This window comes from Lissotriton helveticus, chromosome 1_1, assembly GCF_964261635.1.
Source record: "Lissotriton helveticus chromosome 1_1, aLisHel1.1, whole genome shotgun sequence".
NCBI lineage: Eukaryota > Metazoa > Chordata > Amphibia > Caudata > Salamandridae > Lissotriton > Lissotriton helveticus.
Genome location: NC_136057.1, coordinates 577,920,044 through 577,944,156, shown reverse-complemented (window position 1 = coordinate 577,944,156; position 24,113 = coordinate 577,920,044). Strand labels below are relative to the sequence as shown.

Genomic DNA, 24,113 nt, shown 5'->3' with positions numbered 1-24,113 from the left:
CCGACGACGACACAGGCAGCTCCGGGGCGGAGGATGGAGCGGGACCAAGCACGCAGCCAGGGCCATCTGGCTCACAGGGACTCCCGGGACCGACCAACGTCGCATGTGTGACTCCCGCGGCACCCGTCTCTGTGATCTGCACAGTCCCCACCACCACCAGTACCACCAGTACCACCAGTACCACCACTACCACCACTACCACGAGCACCACGACTCCTGCCGGTGCCACCCAGCATGACCCAGCGCGCAACGCTGGTCCAACGGCCCCACACACAAGCAGGGTGAGTGGGCCACAAACACAGGCAACGGGACAACTGCCAATCAGGCGACCCACACACCGCCGGTCAGAGGAGGGACAGCTACCCGAGCCAGTGGCACAGTCCCTACAAGCTCTTGCCAGGTGCCAGGCCTCATACGACCGGTCCCAGGCAAACGCTGATCGTGTTCACGAGGACTCAGTGGACAACACCAACAGCCTGCGCAAGATCTCTGGCATCCTTGGGCAGATGTTGGTGATCATGGGCCAGCAGGCAACGATGTGGAGGGAATGGGTTGCCCGGAACAACCCCCCGCCCCCCTCCACCATGTGTGTCAGCGCCACCGCCACCGTCACCTCCGCCTCCCCCGTCACCTCCGCCTCCGCCTCCACCGCCGCCACCACCACCTGAGCCCCTGGCGACGGATGTGGCCCATCACCAACCTGCCCTCCCAGCTGCCTCTGTACCACCTCCGAGACGGAGGGGGCGGCCGAGGCAGGAAGTTGCTGAGAGCAGTGTTGGAGCGCCAGGCACACGCTCCAAGAGGGGACGACCTTGACAATGCCACTGCCTGTGCCAGACATTCACCCTGCAAACCATCCTGTCCCACATAGACAATCATTGCCACTGGTCTGCTGGACTAGCCTGACACCCCCCAATGTGGTGTCAGCACGGACATTTCATCTGCCATTACCTACAACTCCAACTCCCTCCCTCCCACTTACTTGTAAATATTCACCAGCACAAAAGCACAACCTGTCAATAAATTGCATTTACTCACACAATGATGTTTTGCCTCCATGTTTATTCACATGATTGCCATCAGATACAGACGTAAACAGGTACAGGGATCATAGTCGCACATGATCATGGCGCTGCGGGAGTGACCTAGAGAAAACCAGAGACAGCAAACACACGTCAGTAAAGAGATTCACACACATCACAACACAATGCACAGCAACATTACACAAACGACAACCATCACACAAGCATGGGATGGGAGCACACACATCATGGACACTCCTATGTCCAAAGACATGAAGACACACATGTGCAACCATCACAAACCACACCCAGCTGAATAACCCCATATCCACACAACACCAGAAAACATACATGAGGCATTGTCAACCGCCACTAGAGGTAGATACTCACATTCAAGGGAAGTAGCGATCAATGAGCTGGCGCCTCTGGTCCACACCTTCCTCCTCACCACTATCCTCATCAGTCGACATGGGTGGGATGGGAGGCCGAGGAACTCCTTCGTCTTCAGGGTCCAACAGCAGTTCAATGTCATTGCGTACTGCCAGGTTGTGGAGCATGCAGCAGGCAATCACGATCTTGCATACTTTTCCTGGTGAGTAAGGCAGTGCCCCTCCGGTCTTATCGAGGCACCGAAACCTAGACTTCAGCAGTCCAAAGGTACGTTCGATGACTCTCCGTGTCCTTCCATGTGCCTCATTGTACCGCATTTCACCCGCCGTCCTCGGATTACGTAGGGGACTGAGGAGCCAGGGCCGGTTTGGGTAAGCCGAGTCGCCTATGTAGGGGGATGACAGAGACAAACATCAGAACAAGATATGGTGGGTACCCCATGCAACACAGAGATCACAAGAGTCCCCACTGCACACTCACCAACAAGCCACGCTTGACCGGGTGGCAGATTTGCCATGAGTCGTGGGACATTGCTGGTTCGCATGATGTGGGCGTCATGTGCGGATCCAGGAAATCTTGCACACACATGGGAGATGATGTTGCTCGCCAGGCACACCACCTGCACGTTCAGCGAATGAAAGTGTTTGCGATTCCTGAACACTTGTTCGCGTGCCCGTGGTGGAATGAGCGCGATGTGCGTGCCATCAATTGAGCCCACAACGTGAGGTATGTGGCCCAGTGCATAGAAACCAGCTTTGACAGCTGGCAACTCTTCCGGACATGGGAAATGTATGTACTCATCCTTGTACAGCATCATAGCTGTTAACACATCCCGAAGAACCGTGCTGAACATTGCCTGTGACATACCCCCGGCACCTCCAACTGTATACTGAAATGTGCCAGTAGCGAAGAAATGTAGTACCGCCATGACCTTTGCAGTGGGTGTAAACGAGCCAGGATACGTTCTACGTGGCTGCAGATGAGGAGCCAATTGAGCCACAAGCACCAGCAACCGACGTCGATCCAGCCTGAATTTCCGAATCACCTCCTCGTCTACCATATCCTCCAGCTGAGTGTATGGGCGATGCACATTTGGAGCCCTCCTGTGTGGGAGAGAGATGTAACTTAGGTCAACGTACAAACGACGCATACGTGTACAACTCCATCACATGTGTACCTTACTGACATAACTCCAGTCGTCACCCTAATGTATCGTAGACACATCACAGACACTCATGCAACTGCATGCACACAAACGATAAGTTTACACACGCCATGTCATCAAGCACAAATGCCACCACCAATGATGATGTGCATACGGTAATGACATGCATGGTGACAGAACGTATAAATCACATACACGGAATGCATGTGTACCACCACCACTGTAGTCACCTCGACACAACAATAAACCGACAACAGATGCATGAATTGGCCACACAGCCGTGATGTACTGTGTAGTTGTGAAGATGTAACAACGTCTGTAGGGTCAAACCCGACGTCAACACGTACGAATGCACATCTGTTGGCCATTGTGTGCCGACCGATGTCCATTGTATGGACACACATGCTATATTGTATGACATATGACCTTTCACAATCACGCTCACATCCCTCATGACGCAACTGCACACAACACATCACGGTGCAGCGTCTGACAAGATCACATATTTGGCGCCGCCATGGCGGTGCTCAACTTCCGCTACTTCCCAAAGGCAGAATGCGGCCTGCGTCCCTCTTCCCATTGGCTGCATGTGCAGGGACCGTGACGGGCACACATCGGCAACCGCACGTGCAAGCTTCAGGCACGGATGCTTCAGTTGCAACAATGTACTATCACTGGCGCCTCCATGGCGGGGCACGTACACAGCGGGGGAGGTGCAGGCCTATACACCCTGCAGATGTACTCAATGGACATGCCAGTTCATGACCCCCCTTACAGTCACCTTGCATCATCCACCGTACACCGGCCGGAGCGGCCGGCCCATGAACAACATGGCGGTTGTGTTCATGGCCGGGCACGGCGGATGTTCATGGGCCGGCCGCTCCGGCCGGTGTACGGTGGATGATGCAAGGTGACTGTAAGGGGGGTCATGAACTGGCATGTCCATTGAGTACATCTGCAGGGTGTATAGGCCTGCACCTCCCCCGCTGTGTACGTGCACCGCCATGGAGGCGCCAGTGATAGTACATTGTTGCAACTGAAGCATCCGTGCCTGAAGCTTGCACGTGCGGTTGCCGATGTGTGCCCGTCACGGTCCCTGCACATGCAGCCAATGGGAAGAGGGACGCTGGCCGCATACGGCCAATCGCAAGTAGCGGAAGCTGTGCACCGCAATCACGCTTCCAGGGCTGACCAATTGCTGGCGACGTATGCCACTGACACGTGCTGAGGGCCCTATATATGTGTCTTGGCCAACATGAAACTTCCTACCCTGGGGACCAGTGCTGCCTGTGACCATCACCTCGACCTGCTGCTGCTGCTGAGCTGACCACCGACTGCTGCCTGTGACCATCACCTCGACCTGCTGCTGCTGCTGCTGAGCTGACCACCGACTGCTGCCTGTGACCATCACCTCGACCTGCTGCTGCTGCTGCTGAGCTGACCACCGACTGCTGCTCTAGTGCCATACTCCGTGATCTTGCCATGTCGAGTGGCAAAGAGATCCGGTCTCGACCCTTCACCGCCGCGGAGCTTGATGTCCTCGTGGACGGTGTACTCCGCAACTATGGACGCCTCTACGGCGCACCGGGACGGGTGGTAAGTGCAGTGTGGGACATGTTGGTGTGCATGAGGGGGCCAAATGATCAGGCCTATTTATATCTTAGCTGTGTAGTGTGGGCTAGACATATGTTCCTGATTGTGCATGGCTGCTGACAGTAACGTCTTGCCCCTATGTGTGTGACAGGCCACCTGTCCACTGACTTAAACCCTTTTGTCTCCCATCATGGTAGGTCAAGCTGCACCTTCGCAAGGACCTGTGGAGGACCATAGCACGGGAAGTACGGGCATTGGGGGTGTGCAACAGACGACATACACACTGCCACAAACGCTGGGACGACATTTCCAGGCTGAGCAAGAATGTAGCGGAAGTAACACTGGGCCTGATTCCAAGGACGCCCCGTCTGGCCCGACGCTCCATGACCCCTCTCATGCACCGTATCATTGCAGTGACGCATCCTGAACTGGCCGAACGTCTGAGTGCCGATCAACAGCAAACTAGCGGTGAGCATACTGTCTGTGTAGGAAACTTGTGAGTGCTATGCATGTATTGGTGCACAGACACACTATTGAGTTCCGTGTTGCGTATGTATGCCTGTGATGGCATTTTGGTCCCATTGGGTGGTACTCATTTGACATCCAGGTCCGCCATGTTGACACGCCACTTGCTTAGTAGTTGAGTGTTAAAGCACATCCCCTAGTGGTCCATGTCCCCATGGCAGAAAATGTGAGGATGACTGGTAGGGGTGGGCCATGTGCAGGCTGAGGGCTCATGAACCTTTGTCTGCTATGTGATTTGGCTATCCTGTTCCTTCTGTACGTGAGTGTGCCCATGACTCACACATCTTTTCTGTGCATTTCAGCTTTGACAGAGGACACTCAGCCACAGACGGTGGAGAGTAGCCGAGGAAATGAGTCCGGCTCAGACTTCGCACACACGCAGACTGACACGGAGGAGGCCAGCGCCGGAGAGGGGGACAGGACCGTCCCTGAGGACTCGCATGTGGAGACACCATCGTCCTCCTCGTCGGACACTCTTGGTGAGCCTGCACTGTTGTCACAGACTGGGAGTGGGCACTCATCACCTTCTGTCGGAAGACAGCACACAGGGCCCACACTTCCGCCAACTGCACCATGTATTGTTCGTGGCCGAAGGAGTAGGGGGAGCAGAGTGGCGTTCGGTGCAGGCACCGCTGCCCCTGCCACGGTGAGCCAAAATGCACTGTGTGCTGAGGCCGTTGATCTGCTGCGACAGCTGTGTGTGGGTCAGACCAATATGACAAATGCTTTCCAGGATCATGATAGGAAGTTGGGGCAGGTGGTGGCATTCATGGAAGGGATGCATGGCGATCTTGCAGGTCTACACAGGACAGTGCAGTCATTGGCAAGCAGTGTGTCGTCTGCAATAGTACAGTCGAATGAACAGGGTGCTACTTCTGTTTCCCCATCTACACCGCTGGATGTCTCAGGGGGTAGTGATTATTCAGAGCAGGACTCAAATACAGGTTATTGCACTAGAAGCAGCGTCAGACAGCACGTCAGGGCACGCAGGGCACAGACCCCATCCCCTAGATCAGCTAAATCTGTTCACGTAGACGACGTCAGATGCACTGGAGTACACACACAGGATCCACAAGTGTTGTTGGGGGACATGCCTTCCGGAGCTACACAGGCATTCAACACGAAAGGTACTCCGAAGGCAAGGGATACTCACATGTCCATGGACTGTTCCTTGGACAAGGCCAGTCAGAAGACAAAGGCACCTACTGAGAGCAGGGAGACTCCCAAGAGCAGGCCCACAGCAGAGGTAAGGGACACTCCCAAGGACAGTGAGAAGACTAAGGCACCTACTGAGAGCAGGGAGACCCCCAAGAGCAGGCCCACAGCAGTGGATAGGAACACTCCCAAGGACAGTGAGAAGACTAAGGCACCTACTGAGAGCAGGGAGACCCCCAAGAGCAGGCCCACAGCAGTGGATAGGAACACTCCCAAGGACAGTGAGAAGACTAAGGCACCTACTAAGAGCAGGGAGACTCCCAAGAGCAGGCCCACATCAGTGGATAGGAACACTCCCAAGGACAGTGAGAAGACTAAGGCACCTACTAAGAGCAGGGAGACTCCCAAGAGCAGGCCCACAGCAGTGGATAGGAACACTCCCAAGGACAGTGAGAAGACTAAGGCACCTACTAAGAGCAGGGAGACTCCCAAGAGCAGGCCCACAGCAGTGGATAGGAACACTCCCAAGGGCAGCGACACACACAGGGAGCAGGTGTCTGCTGGAGGCAGGTGCACCACAGACGACAAGTCTGCTGGCAGGAACAGGGCGGCGAGCAGGGCACAGGCTACATCCAGAGACAACACTCCACCTAAGGATAAGGCACATCCTACGGACAAGGCATCTAGCATGGACAATGGCGCAATCAAGGACAGGCATACTTCACCCCTGGCTGCACTGAGGCTGATGTTTTCTACTAAACGCCAAACTGATGTCTCCGCGGCGGAGTCCCCCCATACCTCCACTCCCATCCAGGCCAGTCAGAAGCAGAGGAGGGTGTCCCCTGTTGTTGCATCCCCCATTACACATCATTCCGAGTCCAGGCGGCAGGCACAGAGCAAACGACAAGCAGGCTCCAGCACGTCCCCCGAAACCAGATCCCCGGCAGCAGTTGCTCCACCTATGCTGGGTGGTGATTCTTTGGAGTCCCCACCACTTGGCAGTCCTGTCCTGTCCAGGGTGCACTCACACCTCCCTAAGAAACGCAGACACACACCATTGACACCTGCAAACCCCGATTTGGCTCTAGGTGAGCTATCCCCAGCTCCCAGGCCCACCCTGCCTCCTGGCCCATACAGCCCTGTGGCTCATCATTTCAGTTGTCCCAGTGGCGCCGGTGCAGTTGACTCTCATGTATCAGATGGTGGCACAGTGTCAGTTGTGCCCTCTCCTGTTGCAGGTCCTGGCAGTGTATCTGGGTCTATGGCTCACGTGTCAGTTAGAAGATCTGTGGCTGTGTTGCACACTCCTGTTTCTGGTGCTGGCAGTCTGTCTGGGTCAGTGGCTCACGTGTCAGTGACTACATCTGTGGCTGTGTCTCACACTCCTGTTGCTGGTGCTGCCAGTGTGTCTGGGTCCGTGGCCCATGTGTGTGTCACTCGGGCTGTGGCTGTGTCTCACACTCCTGTTGCTGGTGCTGCCAGTGTGTCTGGGTCCGTGGCCCATGTGTGTGTCACTCGGGCTGTGGCTGTGTCTCACACTCCTGTTGCTGGTGCTGCCAGTGTGTCTGGGTCCGTGGCCCATGTGTGTGTCACTCGGGCTGTGGCTGTGTCTCACACTCCTGTTGCTGGTGCTGCCAGTGTGTCTGGGTCCGTGGCCCATGTGTGTGTCACTCGGGCTGTGGCTGTGTCTCACACTCCTGTTGCTGGTGCTGCCAGTGTGTCCGAGGCAGGTAGTTCACGCAGTCCCCCCTGATTCTGTGATGTGACGTGCTGTACACTTCACTCAAATGTTAATTCACATGGTGTGTCCATTGAGAACTGCGTGGCACTCTTGTGGTCCCTGTGACGGGTTGGTAGGGACACGTAGTTGTGCTGCCTCTGATGTACCTGCTCTGTACTCTACAATGCCCTGTTGATGCTCTGATACTGCAACCTGCCCTCTCGTTACCTGCCTCTGATGTACCTGCTCTGTAATGCACAATGCCCTGTTGATGCTCTGATACTGCCCTCTCGTTACCTGCCTCTGATGTACCTGCTCTGTAATGCACAATGCCCTGTTGATGCTCTGATACTGCATACTGCCCTCTCGTTACCTGCCTCTGATGTACCTGCTCTGTAATGCACAATGCCCTGTTGATGCTCTGATACTGCATACTGCCCTCTCGTTACCTGCCTCTGATGTACCTGCTCTGTAATGCACAATGCCCTGTTGATGCTCTGATACTGCATGCTGCCCTCTCGTTACCTGCTATGTTGTACCTGCTCTGGTGCCCACTTTGCCCATGTTCACGCATACACTGTGATTTGACCCCTATTATTTGACAATAAAGGTAGTCTATCAAGTCTCGTGGTCTGTCGTTGTCATTCCTGCTTGCGTACTGCTAATGTGTATTCGTATATGCTTCTCATCAGTGGTTTCGGTAACATGACACTCCCCCTCCCTACGTCACGTCCCTTGCTGGTATTCCCCTCCAGACAGCCAATGGTTTGTACCTTACCTGCGTCGTCGTCCATAGTAGGCCATGACTAGGACGTGGTGGATCGCGAAGAGCATCGGGAAAGCGTGTAGCGCCGGGTCCATGGTGGTGGTCAGCTTGCGGTGGGTATCTCGGCTGTGTCACCTATGTTCGCTGTGGGGATTCCGCCGTGTTAAGACAGGTTGTTTTTCCGCAGCGGTTTTATGTGTGTTTTCCGCCATCTTGATTTGGGGGACGGTCTTCGACGTCAGTGCGTACGGCGGAGCGTCCGGATGTGTTCCGTCCGCCGCGTGGTCGTGTGTAGTTGGCCGGCGGAGCGTGTTTTTCCGTCGCGGACGGAAATTTGACACGTTTTCCTATCCTGATATGGCGGACGGAGTATCCGCGGCAGGCGGACACGGAAAAGGCTTTTTCCGCCTACTCCAGGGCCGCGGTGGCTCTTCCGTCCGCCATCCTGATCGACCCCTTAATGTGTGCACGCGATTCAGCACTGAAAACAATTTAAAGTGCAAATTGAGCTCATTTCTGCGTTTGCGCAAACAGCACCCCTTGGTCGTATTTGGTAGCAATGGACAATGAAAACCGTATACTAGGGTGAACAAGACACACTTATTGGGTGCAAATGCTGTATGCGCATGTTTTTTCCTTATTTTGAACACCGTTAATAATATTTTGGTGCTAAAACACACCCAATACCCAAGATACATATTTTACTATTTTCTCACCTAGTCTTTAGAAACGGCCAGAGCTGCTGACTTTGGAACAGGTGAGCATGGTATGAGTCTCGTAGTCATCTTAGTATCCTGTGGTTCTGGGTAAATCACTTAGGCTCTTGCTTATGAAGGGCTTACGCCGCCATTGCATCACTTTTATGTAACACTGCGGCGGTGTAAAAAATGTGCCACATTTAGGAAGTGACTATCTAGGCAGATGTGTCACTTTGCAAACTCTTGCGCTACATTATAACTGCGTCAGGTATAATGTATGCAAGGTGGGCGTTCCCCCTTAATAAAGGCTTGTAGAAGTGGCGCAGTGAAATTATAAGATTTCACTGCACAACTTCTACAATTTCACTACGTCAAATCCTTACGCCTGCTTCACAGCAGGCGAAAGGACTGATGCAGGCCCTTTTACAAGGGACTCGCCCATGTGTAATGACACATTGCGGTAGTTGCGTCTGTTTTGCGACACACTCCTGGAATGCGTCATTACTGCGCCACAAGATACGTCAGGATTCCTGATATATCTGGTCAATCCTTGCAACATGAGCGCTGTACTGAAAATACGGTGCATCCAAAGTGTCGCAAAGAGGGCCCAATGAAAAGTGTTGCATCGCTGTTTTGAACCCGAATGCAACACTTTTCATAAATGAGGCCCTTAATCTCCCTGTGCCAATAAAAAATGAACGTGTTCTTGCACAACGTAACTGGTGCGCATGTAAAGTGCTCCAATACCTTTGGCTCGCGTTCGCTCTATATAAAACTGCAAAAAATACAATAAAAACATTTGAGGCTCCAGAATAGTATTTTGCCTAAAGCCCTATAAATCCTTAAAATAGCAATGATTCATGCATAATCTTAGAAGGAAGGACAACCATCTATAAATGCACAGCAAACCAAGACCTTCACGAGTTAAAGTTCAACTTGCATGCACGGACGACTATTTTAAATTCCTTAGTGTTTAATTTGTGATGCTTGTTTCACAGTGAATGACAGGAGTATGATCTTTACAAAGGCATTTCCAAAAGGCAGCCAAAGAAAATACTAGCCACATCTGGCACTGTCTGTCCCAATTTCAGTGACACGGGCATAAATTCCTTGACTATGGGATATAATTAGGGTCAGCAAATCATTAGAAATTCATTAAAGCGGAATGAAAATCCAGAACGTGGTGCTACAACAGCAAAGCGGAATGAAAATCCACTTTCTAATAGCTTAAAAAGCACAATACGGTTGACTATCTTCCAGTTTTTCTGTGGCAACACAGTCTTGCGTATTTTTTTACATATGCCTGTTTCATTAAGTTAATATTAAATAGGTTAACATTTATGAATGACTTTTATTGCATTGTGTTAATATCGCAAAGGTTCTAATTGTGTAAAATTTCAGACATTTTCATTATCTATCTGGTTACTCCTACACAATTTGCAAATAAAAAGGACCACCCTGTTCCCTTCACATTTCTCAATTTAATTTTTCCATTTTCCCACTTTACCTTATCTATTTGTATCTACTTAGCGCACCCCTTTTTCTGTTTTTTTAAATTCTTCTAATAGTGTATTTCTATTAAAACATAATTTTCTCTTTCACATGAACTTAACTTTCACTCTTTTTTCTTTTTCTGCTCTGTCTTCTTTCCAGCACCGTGTGTCTTCTATCTTGGATGCAGACTGTGTACTTGTCTTTTCCGAGGGCATTTTAATGGAGAGTGATACTGCCTCAAATCTGCTCTTACACGAGGATGGCATATTCACCAATTTGGTGAAAAGTCACAAATAGACTTCAAAGTATGATTGGTCACAACTCCTCTTTCTCTATGGTTGGTAGCTCAGCATCTCTTTTCTTTTTGATATAGGATCTATCTTTTGTGTGCAGTTTTCTAAAAATCAGTTTTGTGTAATAATTAGCCCTATGTGTCATATGCCCACGGATAGTATGCAAAAAAGTCTACATTACATTAGATAATATATGGAAATTATCAACATCTATTGAATTCTTCCCGTAGTACGCTAACTTGTCTTGCTCATTTACGTTTAGCTTAAACCACCACACCATACTGATCACAACTGTAGAATCATTAGTGATACAAGTCACATCGTTTTTACTGGGTAAGAATCCCCAAAGTGGAGCCTATAGGATTTTTGTTCGGTAAACAGAATATTAGTTCTAAAGGCACTGCTGTGCTCCACAAAACTTGACCCTGAAAGATGCATAATGTAATAGTGTGTATCTTTCTTTTATACTTTTGTTTAGATATGTGCAAGTGGCTGGTAAAGTATTGTGATAATGGTTTTATAATGACAATATATATCTGTGTATGTTTGTGTGTGTGTGTGTATATATATATATATATATATATATATATATATATATATATATATGTCAAAAGACGCCATCCATCATGCTCCTTCTCCACAACGGCAGCAAAAATAACGTCAGAGCGAAACCATATATATATATATATATTCAAACAGGTTTCGGCTCTCCCCGATGTCGTGACCTGGGCAAAGGGCACTAGGACCCTGGACAATGACTGGTGGGAGGGGGCAGGAAACCGGACACCAGTTCCGGTCAGGAGACACACACACACACACAGGAACTGGGGAACAGGAAAGACGTGAAGAAGCATGCTGAATGATTGCAAAGAAACATACCTGATTCCAGCCATTGACTCATGTCGTGATTACAGTGGCCCGACACGGCGCCCGGAAAGGGCAGGATCACGGAGCCAGGAGCCCACCCTGGTCCGAGTGACCGAAAGGAGTCACGGGGCAGGAGCCCACCCCGTCCTCAACAGGACCACCGAGTAAAGCGTAGGAACGATCATCAGGCCGCACTCTGAAGCCGGTGAGAAGCCCCCGACATCCCGAAACAAAAGCCGAGAGCGCGAGAAGTTTAAAGAAATCTCGCACGATATCTCGCGAGAGCAAGAGCGGCCATTTTGAGGTGAGGCAAATTGGCCAATCAGTGTTGCCGAAGACCCGGCGGCCATCTTAGGGTCAGGCGAGAACTGGATAGGTCCCGAGATCTCATGAGATCAAGGCGGACATCTTAAAGTCAGGCGATCGGGAGAAGGAGAGGCCCGGCGGCCATTTTAAGGCCAGGAAACAAAGAAAAAGGGAGAACAAGTGCAAATAAGAGCAAGTTGAGGAGAAAAGAAGCACAAGCAAATGCAAATTGAACAAAGAGACAATCAGAAGGAAAGAGAAGATACAACAAAGCTGTAGAAAGCAGTAAAGAGAACAAGCGCATAAAGAGAACAGAGTACAGATAACAAGAACACAAAGAGACATAAGAGGAAATAATAGAGAAGTAAGAGAAAATAAGTTAGTGATACCTGAGGAGGTAGTAAAAGTGCAGCGCACAAAGACTAAAGAAGAAATAAAGTGAGAAAGAGGCACCACAGGCCTCTAGATGACAGAACAAAGGAGTGAGAAGCAGAGCGCTCACTACTGCAGACCCCTCCCATTCATCTTATCAGAGCCGCAAGTAGGGATCAGATGGGAGCGATGGATGCGAAAATCCGAGCATTACATGCGCACCACGGATGTAACAGACGCCAAACAAATGGATCTGTTTCGAAATCTTGTAGGCGATGAAGTAGATGACCTGCTAGTGACACTCCCAGAAGAAGAAACAACGACATACAAAGGGCTAATAAAGTGCCTATCAAACAAATTTGATCCGCAAAGAAACATTGATTTTGAGAGATACACCTTCACATTAGCTTTTCAGCACACAGATAAATCCCTAGATGACTTTGCGACACGGCTACGCAAGCTGGTGACACACTGTGGATTTGATAAATTTGACAATGAACAAGCGATTTGCCTGCGCATCATAGAGGGATGTAGTGACACGGAATTCCGCACGCAGATTCTGAAAGAACCAACCTCGCTGGAGAACATTCTATCGTTGGCAAAGGCCGAAGCAATGGCAACGGTGCAAGCAAAACAGATGGAGCGGGGCAAGAAATGGCGAATAGAAGAAGCAAACCGCATGGCGGAGAACAGCTGCACGAACACCTGGAAGAAAGGGTACAATGAACAAGTGGCAAGGAAACAACAAGAAAAGACCTGCTTCAGATGCGGACTTGAATTCTCACATAAGGGCGCGTGCCCGGCAATGGGCCAGACATGCAGGAAATGCAACAGGAGCAATCACTTTTTCGAGCGCATGTCTGGGACTGCAATTCAGAAGTGAGAGAGGAAGACCGGGAAGACCACGAATGATGACGAGCAGGTATGCCAGGCACATGGAGACGACAAACCGCAGCTCATCGGCTGAATCAGAAGAAGAAGAGGAGAAAGTAAAGGTAGAACACCTATACCTAATGTCCAATGCTATTGCCGGGTCCGCAGAAGAAGACACAAGGCGAGAAAGCATCCACCTGATGGGAAAAAATGAAGTAAAAAAAACTGAGACCGTGACCATAGATGTGGGGCAACACAAAACGCGGTTCGTGCTAGACAGCGGAGACACATGCAACATCATGTGTGTATCCGAATATGAGAAGATGGAAGTAAAGCCAGCGATGGTGCCATCAAGAATTGATGTCTTCACGTGGAGATCAAGAAAACCAGTGATGAACATGGGAAAGTTTACAGAGAAACTGACGTACAAAGGCAAACAATCAAGGAAGACATACATGTACTCAAGGGTGACATTCCTGCACCGTGCCTACTGAGCAATGTCACGGCGCCGGTAATGGGCTTCCTCGCAATGACGTACCACATGTCAGAGAAGAAAAACGTCCTGCGAGAGTATCCCGGAATCCTACATGGACTAGGGAAACTAAAAGGATAACAAATAACACTGCACATCAATGAAGCAGTAAAACCAGTGGCTCAACACCACAGGCGAGTCCTGATACACTTATAACCACAAGTAGAGGAAGAAATCGAAGCATTGCTAAGTCAGGACATCATAGAGCCAGCAGAGGGACCGACGCAATGGGTGTCGCCAATAGTGGCAGTGCCAAAGAAGAAGACATCCAAAATTCGCATCTGTGTTGACATGAGAATAACAAGCACAGCAATTGAACGTGAAAGACACCCTGGACCACACCTTTACAACATGAGCAGCTGCCTGACAGGAACACGCAGATTCTCAAAACTGGACTTGTGCAAAGGATATCATCAGCTAGAACTTGACCCTCAGTCTAGATACATCACAACATTCTCCACGCACAAGGGTCTTTTTCGATACAAGCGATTGAGCTTTGGAATCTCATCGGCAGCTGAAATACTTCAAGAGACAATACAGCAAGTAATAAGAACGGTAAAAAACAGTCTGAACTACAGTGACGACATTCTAGTGTTCAGCAAATCAGATGATAATAATAATAATAATAAAAACCATTTGTAAAGCGCCTGGTTACTCAAAACAGAGTGTCCCCGCGCTGAATACTGCAAAGAGGCTCAAGGGAAGGAACACGGGTACGGCAAACCTGGGCAAGGAAAGAGATATGGATTAAGTACGTGGGAAAAGAAGAGTTTTAAGTTTTCACCGAAACCTGATTTCAGAGGGTTCCATACGGAGCTCGAGTGGGAGCTCGTTCCAACACTTGGCAGCCAGGTATCTGAACGAACAACCACCTATCCTGGCTCTGGTGATTTTAGGGATTTTGAACAGCATCGTTCCAGAAGATCTCAGATTCCTGGTGGGGCGATGTATTGTAAGAAGGCATTGTAGATTTCTTGGACCAGTGCCATGGGCGATACGGTGGGCAAAGCATAAGGACTTAAATTTAATACGTTCCTTGATGAGGAGCCAGTGGAGTTTGGACAAGGCAGATTTCCCTGAGGCTCTCCGAGGAAGTTTGAGCACTAAGCGCGCAGCGGCATTCTGAGCACACTGGAGTTGGTGAAGCCCCTTTTTGCTCAAACCCAATAGCAGGGCGTTTCCATAGTCCAGATGGGGGGTTACTAGGGCATAGACCATGGTCTTCCTGGAATCCATGGGAAGGAGGTCTATTACTTTCCGGAGAACTTTCAGTATGCTGAAGCACCTAGCTGTGACTTTACTGACATGCGGCATGTAGGAAAGGTTTGAGTCAAGTATTATGCCCAAGTTACGCACCGAACTCACAGGACAGGGCGGGCTGCCTAATTCTGCAGGCCACCACATGTGAGACCATGCGGAGGAAGATTTTCCTACCACCAGCAGCTCGGTTTTCTCGCCATTAAGGCGGAGGCAGTTGTTGTTCATCCAGACTGCCACGGAAGAAAGACAGTTGGAGAAATTGGTGGCATCTTCTCTGTGGTCGGGCGTAAGCTTGAACATCAATTGGGTGTCATCAGCGTAGCTTACAATGCCCACCCCATAAGTCTCAACTATGCGAGCCAGGGGTTCCATATAGATATTAAATAAAGTAGGGCTCAGACTCGAGCCCTGAGGAACCCCATGGCTCGCCCTCCTAAGAGAGGACTTAAAGGGGGGGCAGTGCATCTGGGAATTCCTGTTGACCAAGAAGGACTCCATCCACGCAAGGGCGTGCCCCTTTACTCCCATATCAGATAGCCGAGACAGCAGCGTTGAGTGCAGCACGGTGTCAAAGGCTGCACTTAGATCTAAAAGTACCAACGCTGCTGTCTCTCCCTCGTCCACTATGTGCCTTAGACTCTCGGTGGAAAAAAGTAGGGCTGACTCAGTAGAGTATCCAGCTCTGAAACCTGATTGTGTGGGGTGCAGGAGAGAATGTTCCTTCAGATAGCTCATGAGCTGCCTATTCACTACTTTTTCCACGATCTTTGCACAAAAAGGGAGGAGGGAGATAGGGCGGAGGTTTTGGAATTGGGAGATGTGGATGTTGGCCTTCTTTTTAAGGGGGATTACTTGGGCGGTTTTCCAAGCATCTAATACCTGGCATTCTTGGAAGGAGAGCGACACAATAAGACTGATATAGTCAATTTTGTGGTCTCCATGACTCCTTTGCAGCGAGTCGGCGGGCACACATCGCTCGGAGAGCCAGATTTTATACTGTTTGCAATGCTAAGTAACTCTTGTTTCTCAGGAGTGATAAAACACGTGAGACCAGAAGTCCCCGTGTTGCTGTTATTAGCTACTGCAAGTTTACTCGAACTGGTCTCATCCTTTGTAAAGGTGGCATGGATTTTATCAATCTTGCTTACGAAAAAATCAGCAATGGAGTCACACAGTTCCTTCGAGTAAGTGTCTTGCGCTTCCAGTCTGGTTGGGATCGTGAGTTCTTTATAAATAGAGAAAAGTACTTTAGTGGGGTTGTCCGCTAAGTCAATTCTGCTTTTAAGGTGGCAACTTTTTTCAGATCTCACAAGTTTATGGTATTTATTTAATTCACTCTTATATAGTAATTTGTCCTCAAGATTGTAATGTTTTCTCCAGCTGCGCTCTAGAGTTTTGCATGATGAACATGACAAAGCACTGCGAGACATATGCTCCCAGTTAGAACAAGCAGGGCTGACGCTAAACAAAGACAAGTGCGAAATTGGGCGAGATGAATTGGTGTTTTTCGGACAAATTTTCTCGAAAAAAGGGATGCAACCAGATCGCAGCAAAGTGGACAAGCTAGAAAACGCAAAACATCCAAGTGACGTCGCAAAAGTGAGGTCATTCCTTGGGCTTGCCAGCTACTGCTCAAGATACATAAAAGACTTTGACACGGTAAGCACACCGCTGAGAGAGCTGACAAAACAAGGCCAGACATTCACATGGACAGAAGTCTGCAACAAAGCATTTGAATCCATCCGACTAGCAGTGATAGCGGTAGACAACCTTCCATACTTTGATCCGCTGCTATGCACAGAATTGACGGTGGACGCCAGCCCGGTGGGGTTGGGAGCGATACTGGTACAACACAGGCCAGGCAAGGAATCACCAAGATGCATAGTGGCCTACGGAAGCAAGAGCCTGTCCGACATTGAGAGGGCGTACTCACAGCCGGAGAAAGTGAGTCTAGCAGTAGTATGGGCATGTGAGCACTATCACATGTTCATATATGGGAAACAATTCACCATCATGACGGATCATCAGGCTTTGGTAACGATCTATGGAAACCCTAATGCGAAAATACTGCCCCGAATAGAGAGATGGGGCATACGACTCATGGACTACAATTTCAAGATCGTACACAAACCAGGAAAGAGCACAACCCGGCAGACTACATGTCACGGCACCCTCTACCGCATGCACCTGAGGCAACCTCAATGGCGGAGGAGTACCTGAACTTTGTACTAAAACACAATACTCCGGCATCCATAATGATGGAGGAATTGGAGCAGGTAACAGAGAGGGATGCCACAATGCAAGCGATCAAAACAGTGACAAGACAACAGAGGTGGAGGCATGTCAACAACAACAGCATCATGGAAAAGGGAGTGATCAAAGAAGAAATGCTGGCATTCAAAAAGATTCATGAAGAGCTCTCAGAGACCAAGAATGGAATAATAATGAGAGGAACGAGAATAGTGATGCAAAGAGCCCTGTGGAGACGAATCACACAGAGGCAGGGTAGCAAAAAAGAAACTGCTATGGGAGAAAGTGTGGTTCCCGGGTTTGGACAACATGGTAGAAGCCACAGTCTTACACTGCCATATCTGCCAAGTGACAGGGCAGCCGGCAAAACCAGAACCACTACAGATGTCAGAGCACCCAAAGGCAGTGTGGACCAAGCTGGCAGCAGACTTTTATGGCCCCCTGGAGACAGGAAACTACCTGCTTGTGATAATTGATGAGTTTTCCAGGTTTCCCATTGTACGGCAAGTGGCGTTAACATCAGCAAGCGCAACGATGCCGGCTATGGACGACATCTTTGCGACGTGGGGCTCCCCACAAACTCTAAAGACTGACAATGGTCCACCCTTCTCAGGGTAGGAGTTCAGAAAATATACGGACTACCTAGGGATCCGTCACCAGAAAATAACGCCCCTGTGGCCACAAGCAAATGGCATGGCAGAAAGATTTATGGGAAACATAAAGAAGGCTGTACAAAGAGCCAAACTGACGCAGATATCGATAGGGCAGTCCCTGTGCCAAGTACTGAGAGACTACAGAAACTTCCCTCACAGCTACACAGGACGGTGTCCCACTGAGCTAGTGCTGGACCGATCAAGCAGGACGAGGATACCGCAGCTGGAGGCAGCAGCGAAGCAAGAGCAAGGCAGCATTGCCACCAAAGATCAAGAAGCAAAAGCGAAAATGAAGACATACGCAGATGCGAGGAAACACGCCACTCAAGCGCAACTAAAGCAAGGAGACAGAGTGGTAGTGCGACAACGGCAGCTGAGGAAATTGGACAGCCCGGTCTCGGAGGAGCCGTTGATGGTGACGAGGTAAAAGGGCCCATAATAACAGCATCAGCAGGAGGCTACTACATCACAAGAAACAGCTCACACTTCAAGGACCTGAAGTAGAGAAAGAAGACGGAGGGGCGATCGCACCGGGAGACACCAGACAGGATGAAGGCGAGCAGATGGACAAAGGAGAGGCACGGCAGAGAAGAGAATGCAAAAGACCAAAGAGACTGATTGAAGAGATGTGATGTGATGATCTCTCTCTCTCTCTCTCTCTCTCTCTCTCTCTCTCTCTCTATCTCTCTATCTCTCTATCTCTCTATGACAACAGTTGGCGTAGGCAATAACTGTTTATTTTGCAACAAGGGGGGAGATGTCATGACCTGGACATAAGGGCACTAGGACCCTGGACAATGACTGGTGGGAAGGGGCAGGAAACGGGACACCAGTTCTGGTCAGGGGACACACACACATAGGAACTGGGAAACAGGAAGGACGTGAAGAAGCATGCTGAATGATTGCAAATAAACATACCTTATTCCAGCCACTGACTCATGTCGTGATTACAGTGGCCCGACACGACACTCACTTCCCAACCGGCGAAGAGAGTCACTGACTCCGATATAGGGTGGCAGATTCAGGTCTTTATTGAAATTCACATAGCCATATGACGCGTTACGGACAACAAGGTGTCCTTGTTCATATGTATCTATATATAAATATATATCTATATATATGTGTTTGTGTGTATATATGTATATACAACAGGTGAGCCTCATCAGCTAGGGGGAGGAGCTAGTTGAACTCGACCTCAAGAGGAGCAGGAGTGGGATACCGGAATGATTGACTCTTTTAAGTGTTGGGCGCTGAAGAAGGCATGTAGCCGAAATGCATCCGCTGCCACTTTTTATGCTGGAATAAACACTCTGTTTCCCATGGAATCCTCTCTGGCCTCTGATCTTTCTTTCCTGGAGCGATTTCCTCTCATGTTTTCTGCGCCGGCCAGAGGCGCTGCACAGATGGCCCTGCTGTTCAAAGTGACCCGGACTGTAACTGACATCATGCTGCCATGCAGCAACTTGGAAAATCGGGATACCGATAAGTCCGGTGTCCGCCGATACCATCAGGACAGCAAAAGCAGTTGGGGGTATTTTACCGCCAGTTGGGCATTATGGCATACATGGCTGTCCCTGCTCCCTCGCTTACCTGATGGGACAGGCTGCAGCAGTTCGAGAGGACCCAAGGGAGCTGTGGGTGGACTTCGGCATGAACTTGAGGCTTCACCCGCCACTACCTGCAAACAGACCAACAAGCTCTGTGGCATTGACACTTGCTCCCCCAGACCGCCGACCCAGTTGCAACCACATTGTGCATTCTGGGAGTTGAAGTTCGGCTCACTTACAGCGAACATACAACAGGTGAGCCTCATCAGCTAGGGGGAGGAGCTAGTTGAACTCGACCTCAAGAGGAGCAGGAGTGGGATACCGGAATGATTGACTCTTTTAAGTGTTGGGCGCTGAAGAAGGCATGTAGCCGAAATGCATCCGCCGCCACTTTTTATGCTGGAATAAACACGCTGTTTCCCATGGAATCCTCTCTGGCCTCTGATCTCTCTTTCCTGGAGCGATTTCCTCTCATATACATGTATATATATATATCTATATATTACCTACTGGCGGTCGCCAGTAGGTATATATAGTTAGGATTTTTTCTCTATGGGATTTTTGAAAATTCTATGTCTAATAACTTTGGCGTTTGTGGACGGAATTGGCTGAAATTTTCAGGAAAATGGCACATTTTGTTTCTGAGCAGCCCTTGAAAATTTGGGGGGGGTTTGTCAAGGGGGGGCCGAGAAAAAAGGGGGGTCCCAAAACGTGTTTTTAACATTGAGTTTTCCATAGGGCGGTTGGCCTCACTTTTAGCCCGAACGGCTGAATGGATTTGCACGAAACTTGGCAAAATTGTAGGGACTGGTAGCCCGATGTGCCTTTTGTAGGTCTCAATATATGTGCTCCAGTGGATTTTGAGAAATTAACGTTTAAAAAAAGATAAATATCTGTAACAGCGGACCGGGCAGCGTCCCAGGACGCGTACTTTTCGCGCAACGGAGCTTTGTGAAGCGAAGCTGATTGGTTCTCTGGCGTCTGTCAACATTCCAAAAAGTCCGTAGCGCCCGCCATCTTGTCTCTCGGTAGGATCGAGAGACAAGCGGAGGCCAAACCGAAGGGGCAAATGACCATAAGGGGGCATAGTAGATCCTCCCTGACCGTTTAGGTTTGATGTGGAGGTTTTAAAAGGGCCCCGCGGGGCAAAAAAAAATAAAAATAATAATAATCGAACAGCTGAATGGATTTGCACGAAACTTGGCAAAATTGTAGGGACTGGTAGCCCGATGTGCCTTTGCTAGATCTCAATATATGTGCTCCAGTGGATTTTGAGAAATTAACGTTCAAAAAAAGATATATATCTGTAACAGCGCACCGCTTCGCGTACTTTTCGCGTTACGGAGCTTTGCGAAGCGAAGCTGATTGGCTCTCCGGTGTCTGTAAACATTCCAAACAGTCCGTAGCGGCCGCCATCTTGTCTCTCGGTAGGATCGAGAGACAAGAGGAGGCCAAAGCGAAGGGGCAAATGACCATAAGGGGGCATAGTAGATCCTCGCTGACCCCCTAGGTTTGATGTGGAGGTTTTAAAAGGGCCCCGCGGGGCAAAAAAAAATAATAATAATAATAATCGAACGGCTGAATGGATTTGCACGAAACTTGGTAAAATATGAGGGACTGGTAGCCCGATGTGCCTTTGCTAGGTCTCAATATATGTGCTTTAGTGCATTTTGAGAAATTAACGTTCAAAAACAAGATATATATCTGTAACAGCGCTCCGCTTCGCGGAGATAAAATTATATGTGTATTACCTAGCTGTTGCTAACACCAGTTAGCGACGGCTAGTAGAAGATAGCGACCATCTTGGGCCCCACTTTGCATGTGAGTGATATTTATCACTAATGACATGCAAAGTGGGCATGCCAAGATGTTAGCGACTGGAAACAGTCGCTAACATCGCTATCTCCTATTATCAACTTTTGGAAATATTCGAGATAAGCGCGAATATCTCCAAAAGCTACCACCTGCCCTGAGCAGTTCTTAGCCATGTTATCCAATGGGAGGTGGATAACATGGCTAAGAGCATTAGCTCGGTAATGCATGAATATCGCTGAGTTTTCAGCGATATTAATGCATTGCGGTCGTTTTTTATCGTATTTCCGATAAACCTTGATAATAGCAAGGTTTATCTGCGATAATTTCTGACGGTAAAAAAATCGTTGCTAAGCATCGTTAGGGATAAATATCGCTTAACTTTGGTAATATGCCCCAACGTCTGTTAACGTTCGATTCGAAGGAAATCAGGAAGTGTTGAAAAACATTGTCTGCGCCATCTTGTCTTTTTTCAAATGCCACACTTTTGTCGTGCACGGCAGCCATTTTAGATGCCTTGACCAGACCCACTCTGTGCACGCTGTCGATCCTTAGCATGGCTCCCCACCCTCGCAAGCATCTCCCCCAGGCAGTGGTCACCCCCGCTCTCTGTCTTATGCATGGGTAATAAACCTCCCCCCATCTGCGCTGCTCTTCCCTGAGAATCACACCCTGTGCCCGCCCGACACCTCCCTTTCGCCCTATTCACTACCGCACCCTCTGACACTCCTTTTCCTCTGTGTCCGATTGTCCAGGCTGGTCCTAGGGTATCAGCTAGCCCTGCAGATGTAGTTTATGGCCACAGCTGTAAAGAATCACCCCTCTTCAAAGGAGTTATAGTAGATCAAGGCCCACACTCGATGAGATCCGTCACAGCAGAAGCGTTGCTATTATCTGAAAACCATCCTGTATTGTGATTGGGGAGGGGACCGAGCCTGAAGCGGAAGATTCCAGGGATGACTCTTTGTACATCAAAGTTTTTACAATTATGTGTCACATTAAAAATATATAGCACTCCGACAAAGTAGTAAGATTATAAAACTTTAATAATTTATAAATATATACAAGAAAACAAAAATAGTAATAACATATAAACATTTTTAGGGAAAAACAACGAAGTAGCGGTCGGCTGTGCGAATAGTCCCAACGCAGCACAACGTCCAGATTTCCGGCGTGGGGCGTCGCGGGGGGTGGGTCATCAGTAGTAAACTGTTGTGTGAATAGTTCCAAGGCAGCAGAACGCGCTGAAATCTAGATGACACGAAAGTGATGTCTAGTAAGTTGCCACCCAGCAAATAACGGCATGGGGCGTCGCGGGGGGTGGGTCATGAGTAGCAAACTGTTGCGCGAATAGGTCCAAGGCAGCAGAACGATGGCACCAAGGTGATGTCCAGTAAGTTGCCGCACTGGTTTTGGTATCCTACAATGCTGCTCCGAATAACGGCGTGGGGCGCCCCGGGGGAGGCGGCGTGAACGGGCCTCTCCAGGTGGAGTGTCATCTGTTGTAGTGGGGCGCCCCTTTACCGTTTCAGTTGCCATTCCGTCCGTTTTTGGTCCACTGTGTCAAAAGCCGCAATTCAGCTGAGTTGCGCCCAGTCTTGCGGTGCAGCGATAGGCGGCTGTCACAGGACTCTCAAAATGGCGGCAGGCTGTTTCCTTTTTGGGCCTGGTCCACTGAAATGGCCCTGGGACACCTTGGAAATCGGACGCTTGTCTGCTAGGTCTTGGACCCCATTCTCGAAAGCGTCCCCTCCGCCTTGAGAATTCATCAAAAGTTTTGGGGGCTCCGACTCCTGCAGGCTTCTGGTGGGGAGCGGCTGCCATGATTGCTCGCGGAATGACCACGACTGAGCTACGAGATGGTGGTGCTCTCATGCTGACGCCAGCTTCAGTCTGAAACATCCAGAAACAAGGTGGGGCTTTCATCGTTTGGGAAAAAAAAAGAGTTTTCATCCAATGAAAAGTGTTGTTTTTAGGTCACATGATCAAGCCTTCCATCATTAGGAAACCAAAAGTAAAATGAACCAATGAAAAGTTTTATAAACAAGTCACATGACCTGTTATGCGGCATAGGGTATAAAATGCGGAGAAAATACGTTGGCACGTGAGGCGGCGTCAGTAGCGGACCGATGTGCGAATAGGCCGAAGGCAATACAACGCGCCAAGATCCGGATGGCACCGAGGTGGTGTCATAGTTGAGAGTTCTGAGCAGCGGTTGTAACACTGTCTGAAGCTTATTTGCAGCTGCTGCAGCTTCACTACGCGCCAAGATCCGGATGGCACCGAGGTGGTGTCTAGTAAGGTGCACTGGTGTGGCCATCCTACAATGCTGAAAGTCGGCGTGGGGCGCCCCGTTGGCCTGTGAGTTTGCGTCAGTAGCGGACCGATGTGCGAATAGGCCGAAGGCAGCACAACGCGCCAAGATCCGGATGGCACCGAGGTGGTGTCTAGTAAGTTGCCGCACTGGTGTGGCCATCCTACAATGCTGAAAGTCGGCGTGGGGCGCCCCGTTGGCCTGTGAGATGGTGTCAGTAGCGGACTGATGTGTGAATGGGGCCAAAGGCAGCGCAACAATATTTTCTACAATATTTTCGGAGTAGAAGACACCACAAGGCGCTGAGATGCCAAGATCCGGATGGCACCGAGGTGATGTCTAAGTTGCGGACCGATGTGCGAATGGGGCCAAAGGCAGCGCAACAATATTTTCTGAAGAGAATACACCACAAGGCGCTGAGATGCCAAGATCCGGATGGCACCGAGGTGATGTCTAAGTTGCGGACCGATGTGCGAATGGGGCCAAAGGTAGCGTAACAAGATTTT

General features: G+C 49.6%; 1 protein-coding gene across 6 annotated transcripts in view; it reads left to right on the top strand.

The window, feature by feature from the left end:
- Positions 1-24,113, top strand: part of ABCC9 (ATP binding cassette subfamily C member 9) — a 1,243,587-nt gene that overhangs the window by 1,200,618 nt on the left and 18,856 nt on the right. For 3 of the 6 annotated variants that reach the window (XM_078674077.1, XM_078674075.1, XM_078674074.1), the window contains one exon: positions 10,688-10,865. The exons of the other annotated variants lie outside the window; for them this stretch is intronic. In XM_078674077.1, coding sequence (XP_078530203.1) covers positions 10,688-10,825 — 138 coding nt within the window. In that variant the 3' untranslated portion in view covers positions 10,826-10,865. The remainder of the gene's footprint in view (positions 1-10,687; positions 10,866-24,113) is intronic. 6 annotated transcript variants of the gene reach the window in all.